The 7007-nt window shown below is 46.2% G+C and overlaps 1 protein-coding gene across 1 annotated transcript in view; it reads left to right on the top strand.

Annotated features, from left to right (window-relative positions):
• The first annotated feature begins 286 nt into the window (after positions 1 to 286).
• The window catches only part of LOC141512609 (epoxide hydrolase 4-like), a 33171-nt gene continuing 26450 nt past the window's right edge, over positions 287 to 7007 (top strand). Inside the window, exons 1-2 of the mRNA XM_074221688.1 lie at positions 287 to 535; positions 4579 to 4664. Coding sequence (XP_074077789.1) covers positions 287 to 535; positions 4579 to 4664 — 335 coding nt within the window. The remainder of the gene's footprint in view (positions 536 to 4578; positions 4665 to 7007) is intronic.

Genomic DNA, 7007 nt, shown 5'->3' with positions numbered 1-7007 from the left:
AGAGAGAGAGAGGCATCAGAGATGGAGAGACAGAGACACATGGAGCCAGCCCCTGCCTCGGGAGGCTGGATTTTGACGCTTCAGTGAAGCCCCCTCGGGGGCCCCTGCCCGGCCTCTCTCCAAGGCTAACGCCAGGCCCCGCCTCCGGCCAGGCCCCGCCCCTCCAGGCCCCGCCTCCGGCCAGGCCCCGCCTCCAGCCAGGCCCCGCCCCGCCAGGCCCCGCCTCCCGGGCGGGCGCCGCGGCGGCCTGGGCTCTGCGGGCCGGGAGGCGCCCCCTCCCCTCCGCATGGCGCCGGCGCGGCCCCGGGGCTGCTGGCCGCGGCTGAGCGCGCGCCTGGCCGCCGCCCTGCGGGCGCTGCTCTTCTGGAGCCTGGTGTACGGCTGCTGCGCGCTCTGCGCCGCCGGCCAGCTGCTGCGCCTGCTGCCCGGCCTGGCCCGCCGGCCCCGCGCCGCCCTCCGCCGCCGCCCGCGGGACAGCCCGCCCGCCTGCCTGCACGACCCCTCCCTGGGCACCCACTGCTACGTGCGCATCAAGGTGAAGGCGCGGGGGGCGGGGCGGGCGGGGCGCCCTGTCTCTGGCTCTGTCTCTCTGTCTCTCTGTCTCTCTCTCTGTCTCTCTGTCTCTTTCTCTTTCTCTTTCTCTCTCTCTGTCTCTCTGTCTCTCTCTCTCTCTCTCTCTCTCTCTCTCTCTGTCTCTCTCTCTCTCTCTCTCTCCTCTCTCTCTTTCTCTCTCTCTCTCTGTCTCTCTGTCTCTCTCTCTCTCTCTCTCTCTCTCTCTCTCTCTCTCTCTCTCTCTCTCTCTCTCTCTCTCTCTCTCTCTCTCTGTCTCTCTCTGTCTCTCTCTCTCTCTCTCTGTCTCTGTCTCTCTCTTTCTCTCTCTCTCTCTCTCTGTCTCTGTCTCCTCTGTCTCTCTCTCTCTCCTCTCTCTCTCTCTCTTTCTCTCTCTCTTTCTCTCTCTCTCTCTCTGTCTCTCTCTCCTCTGTCTCTCTCTCTCTCCTCTGCCTCTCTCTCTCTCTGTCTCTCTCTCTCTCCTCTGTCTCTCTCTGTCTCTGTCTCTCTCTGTCTCTGTCTCTGTCTCTCTCTCTCTCTCTCTCTCTCTCTCTCTGGGGGGCATAGTCGCACCCTCAGACCTGACAGCCCACATTGGAAGCCTGGGGTCTGGGGTCGCCAGCCCTTGCCCGCCCATCCCGGCCTCAGTCTCCTCCCTCTGCACATCGGGGGGGAGGGTCCCCAGTCCCCTTTCTGCCCCCGGAGCCCGGATCAGCCTAAGGACTGAGCCCCCCACCCCGGACCGGAATGAAATCCGAGTAATTCGGGAACCTTGAAGCCGCGGAAAGAAGGGCAGGAAACGGGCAGCCGCAGGCGCCCCAGAAATGCCTAGGAGCCGGGGGTCCACGGCACAGGGGCGCCAAGCTCGCCCCGGCCCCGCCAGCCCCGCAGCCCGGCGGCCCCCCGGCCACGGCTCTGCTCGCCGGCCCCTCCGGGGCCCGGGGCGGAGGGGCATCTGGGCAGCCCGGGCTGGGGGGCAGGTTGGCCTGGGCCGGGGTCGGGACACTCATCCCTGACCCGCGAGCCCCCCCCCCCCGGGCTCCCACACACGGGGGTCTTCTAGGTCGGACAGGATCCGGGGCAGCGGGGGGCAGCGGGCTGCCTGGGACACTGGCCCCGAGCCCGCCTGCCCCGGGCCCTCCTGGCACGGCCAGCCTCCCTTCTCCTTGCTCCCCCCCCCACTCCATCTTTCTCCTCTGTCCATCGGGGGGTTCTCTGCTTTTGTCTCTCAGTCTCTGGTCTGTTCCTCTGTCTCTGTCCCTCCATCTTTCTTTTTCTTTTTGCAAGGCAAAGGGTTAAGTGACTTGTCCAAGGTCACACAGCTAGGCGATTATTAAGTATCTGAGGGCACATTTGAACTCAGGTCCTTTGAACTCCAGGACCGATGCTCTATCCACTGCCCGACCTGGCTGCTCTTTTCCTTTTTTCTTTATCTCTATCTCTTTCTCTGTCTTTGTTTCTCTCTCTCTCCTTTGTCTCTTTTGTCCCTTTCTCTGCCTATCTTAGTCCCTTTGTCTCTCATCTTTGTTTCTGTCTCTGTCTCTCTCTGCCTATTGTTGTCTCTTTCTCTCTCATCTTTGTCTCTCTGTCTCTCTCCTTTGTCTCTCTGTCTCTCTGCCAGTTTATCTTTGTCTCTTTCTGTCTCTCATCTCTGTCTCTCTGTCTCTCTCCTTTGTCTCTCTTTGTCTCTTTCTGTCTCTCATCTTTGTCTCTCTGTGTCTCTGTCCTTTGTCTCCGTCTCTCATCTTTGTCTCTCTGTCTCTCATCTTTGTCTCTCTGTCTGTCCGTCTTTTGTCTCTCTTTGTCTGTCTCTCTTTGTCTGTCTCTCTGTCTCTCTCCTTTGTCTCTCTTTGTCTCTTTCTGTCTCTCATCTTTGGCTCTCTGTCTCTGTCTCTCTCCTTTGTCTCCCTCTGTCTCTCTGCCTATCTTTGTCTCTTTCTGTCTCTCATCTTTGTCTCTCTGTGTCTCTGTCCTTTGTCTCTGTCTCCCATCTTTGTCTCTCTATCTCCCATCTTTGTCTCTCTGTCTGTCTGTCTTTTGTCTCTCTTTGTCTGTCTCTCTGTCTCTCTCCTTTGTCTCTCTTTGTCTCTTTCTGTCTCTCATCTTTGTCTCTCTGTCTCTGTCATTTGTCTCTCTGCCAGTTTATCTTTGTCTCTTTCTGTCTCTCATCTTTGTCTCTGTGTCTGTCTCTCTCCGTCTCTCTCTGCCTATCTTTGTCTCTTTCTGTCTCTCATCTTTGTCTCTCTGTGTCTCTGTCCTTTGTCTCTGTCTCTCATCTTTGTCTCTCTGTCTCTCATCTTTGTCTCTCTAGCTGTCTTTTGCCTCTCTTTGTCTCTCTCCTTTGTCTCTCTTTGTCTCTTTCTGTCTCTCATCTTTGTCTCTCTCTGTCTCTCATCTTTGTCTCTCTGTCTCTCTCCTTTGTCTCTCTTTGTCTCTTTCTGTCTCTCATCTTTGTCTCTCTGTCTCTCTGCCAGTTTATCTTTGTCTCTTTCTGTCTCTCATCTTTGTCTCTGTCTTTTGTCTCTCTTTGTCTCTGTCTCTGTCTCTCTCCTTTGTCTCTCTTTGTCTCTTTCTGTCTCTCATCTTGTCTGTCTCTTTCCTTTGTCTCTCTTTGTCTCTGTCTCTCATCTTGTCTGTCTCTCTCTTTTGTCTCTCTTTGTCTTTCTGTCTCATCTTTCTTTGTCTCTGTCTCTGTCTTTTGTCTCTCTTTGTCTCTGTCTCTCTGTCTCTCTCCTTTGTCTCTCTTTGTCTCTTTCTGTCTCTCATCTTGTCTGTCTCTCTCCTTTGTCTCTCTTTGTCTCTTTCTGTCTCTCATCTTTGTCTCATTGTCTCTGTCTCTCTCCTTTTTCTCTCTTTGTCTCTTTCTGTCTCTCATTTTTGTCTTTCTGTCTCTGTCCTTTGTCTCTCCTTGTCTCTCTGCCAGTTTATCTTTGTCTCTCTCTTTCTCACTTGTCTGTCATCTTTGATTCTCTGTCTTGATTATTTTATTCATATGAATCCCCCAAGAGGCTGCTAGGTGGTGCAGTGGAACAGAGCACTGACCTTGGAGTCAGGAGGACAGGAGTTTGAATTCAGCCTCTAACTAGTTGTGTAACCTGATTGACTCTCATCCAGAACCATCATCCTGATCCCTCTTCAGTTCTCTGCCTTTGCCTCTTTTTCTCTGTCTTTCTCTGTTCCTGTAATTTTTCTTCTCCTTGTCTTGTCACGGCACTCACCTATGAAGTGAAATGTTGAACCTTCTGGGCATTCCACTGTCAGGACTGATTACTGAAATGGCCAAGACAGGGAGGAAACTGGCAGCAAAGAGAACTGTAGAAACAGCTTCCAACCGGAAAAAAAATGTGGGAAGCAAAGACCTAAAAAAAGGGAGGGAGAAGAGGTGTGAATTATGTAACTGATGGCATAGATACTGGCTAATATGCTGAGCAAAATATGTGATGAGGAGGTAAACAAGACAGGGAGCTCAGTCCCCCTGATTAGAATTTTCTCTGAGCCTGAGCCTCACGGAGCCTAACTGATGAAATGTGACGCCTCAGTGGGATGAAAGTCACAGTGGTCAGTCATCCTGCCGCCCGACCTCATCATGCGGGATCTGCCCTTAGAGAGGAAAGTTACTGAATGTTACAGAGTTTTCTTTATTTCTTACTGATGTTCCCAAATGATGTATTTGAGTATTTTAAAAATCTAATGTATAAACTAGATATAAATGGCTATTTTTAAAAATCAAATGTATAAATACAATTAAGTATCTTAAAAATCAAATATACAAACTAAATACAAGTGGGTATTTTAATAATCAAATGTATAAATTAAATACAAATGGATATTTTAAAAATCAAATGTATAAACTAAATATAAATGCTATTTAAAAAATAAAATGTACAAACTAAATACAAATGGGTTTTTTAAAAATTAAATGTATAAAAATGACTGTTTAAAAAATCAAATATACAAACTAAGTCTGTTATTTTGATATTTCAAAATATATCTCTGAAATCCATATGCAAATCTCTTCTTCCCCTGCAGGACTCAGGTCTAAGGTTTCATTATGTAGCTGCTGGAGAGAGAGGCAAGCCACTCATGTTGCTGTTACATGGCTTTCCTGAGTTCTGGTAAAAGCGCTTTCCTTCCTTTCATTAAAGATTTCACTGACCTTTTTATGGTATGACCTCTCATGTTCAAGTCATGGTGTTTGACAGAGCCCTTTCTAATTTATTGTTCCTGACACTGGGATTTCCACTGAGTTACTTTATTCTTAAGTGGGCCTGAATGATGGGGGTTTGTCTGGGGCACCTATCACAGCCTCCTAAGCTTATATTTTTACAACATAAATCTGTTTCCCATGACAACTGCAAAGAACTTAGGCCACAAATTTCCATAGACCAAGAGGCATGCTTTCAGGAGATGGCAAGCAGATAGTGTTGGAGCCAAAAAGACCTAAGTTAAAATTCTTCCTCTGGCACAAGCCTGCTGTGTGACCTTGGGGAAGCCACTTCTCAGTGCTCTGGTTAATTCACCATGACTAAGATATGGATAAATGAATTAGTTGGAATTAATGAAGAGAGATTCCATACAGGGAATCTATGCCAATGCTATCACAGGTCCAATATGATGATGATGATGATGATGATGATGATGATGATGATGATGATGATGATGATGATGATGATCCTAGGTACAAAATACTGTTCTTAGACCTTAGGAGCTAGGCAGTGGAGAAGAAGAAAAGATAAAAAAGAATTTAAAAAGATAAAATAAAGAAAAGACTAAGCTTTTAAGGAAGCTTACTCTTGGGAGAGGGAGGGAGCACATGAACATCCACAGGAATCATCAAATACTTTTTTTAAAAATAAGTTTTTATTTAGGTTTTCTCTTTCTTACAGTATCCTAGTTTTCCCCAGCATCGTTCCCCCTTCCCCTTCCCAGAGTCTTGTCCTCTATAACACATAGTATTTTTTTAAAAGAGGGAAATAAATCAGTACAGATGATGAATATATTGAAAAAGTCTCACAATCAAAGCTACGAGCAACCTGGGTAGATCTCCCACCTCCATGAAAGGATAGGTTGGGGTGTTTTCTCATATCTCTTTACTAGGTTCCTTCTTGGCCTTTAAATTTTCATTACATTAACCATTGATTATTTCCATTTAGATTATTGTAGTCATTATATATTATATGTTCTTGTCTCTGCTTGTGTCACTATGTCATTCCATGTGTTCATATAGATCTTTCCATCTTCTCTGTATTCATCACACTCATCATTTCTTACAGCACAGTAATATTCCATTACATTCATGCATCATAATTTGTTAGCCATTGCCCAAACAATGTGATTTTTTTAGGGACATTAAAAGGTTTATTACATGTTATTGTGGTTAGCAGAAGCTAAAGGAGAGAGAAAATCAAGGCAGTGGGCTCATCCCCTGAGGTGATTAGCAGCATCAGCTGCAGCCATCATCAGGGAATAAACAGAAAAGAAGAGTATGGGGGCATGAGAATTTATTTGAGGGATCTAGCTCCCCAAGAGCAAGCTGATTTTCCAAAAGGAGACTGCCCATATGTTGCCTATAGTTATTAAAACCAATAACACATCATAAGGACATAACATGATTATGTTATCAACATACCAACAAGCTAATAAGTTCATAGAAAATTAGAACAGAAAGTCAGCATCGTCAACCAACTCTCCCATTTAACAGCTGAGAAAACTGAGGCTCTGGAAAGTGGCCATTGTGCTCCAATAAACACATTATAGTATTTATACGAATAAAGTATACAAACGTGTAGACATGTAGTTAACCTTTTCCTTTTAGTTATATGTACTATAGTTCCTGACAGTGGTTAGCACAGATTTTAGAAAGAAAATCCATAGCTCTGTCACTGCCCCCCCCCCAGTTATTATACAACTAACAACCTGGTCCAATTATAGTTGAGGGAGGAATTGTCTGATCCACATGTGAACACTGGGTGACAAATATAAATACATTATTTTTTGCCAGAAGTTGAAAAATAATGTTTTTAAGTTAGTGAAAGGAAAAATTTGTTTTAGATCACATAGATCGAGCTGTGATCTTGTGATGTTTCATAAGCTAAATAGGTCAGCCCAGTCAACAGCTGCATGAAAAAAAACAAATTCATTGAATGAACACAAAATTGGTGCTAGAGTCCTTTATAGAGTTTTATTTTAGATAAAATGTCAAAATGAATGTTTGGTCATTTTTTTTTTAAACTAAGGACAGTGGGATTTGATTCTAATTATGATAAAGTGATTAATACTTTGGGCTGCATAAGGAGGTAAAATAGAGAGTTTAGTATGAGAGGTTCAGGGCAGGATCCTATGCTTTGCCCCAAAATATCCACCCTATTGAAATGATTCTATTATTAATTAATTCCATTCAATTCAGCAAGCACCTATTAAACACCTTCTGTGTGCAGAATCTCAATCTAAATAAGATC

This window comes from Macrotis lagotis, chromosome 2, assembly GCF_037893015.1.
Source record: "Macrotis lagotis isolate mMagLag1 chromosome 2, bilby.v1.9.chrom.fasta, whole genome shotgun sequence".
In the NCBI taxonomy this organism is placed as follows: domain Eukaryota; kingdom Metazoa; phylum Chordata; class Mammalia; order Peramelemorphia; family Peramelidae; genus Macrotis; species Macrotis lagotis.
The sequence above is the reverse complement of the archived record's forward strand: the minus strand, read 5'-3'. Positions and strand labels throughout refer to the sequence as shown.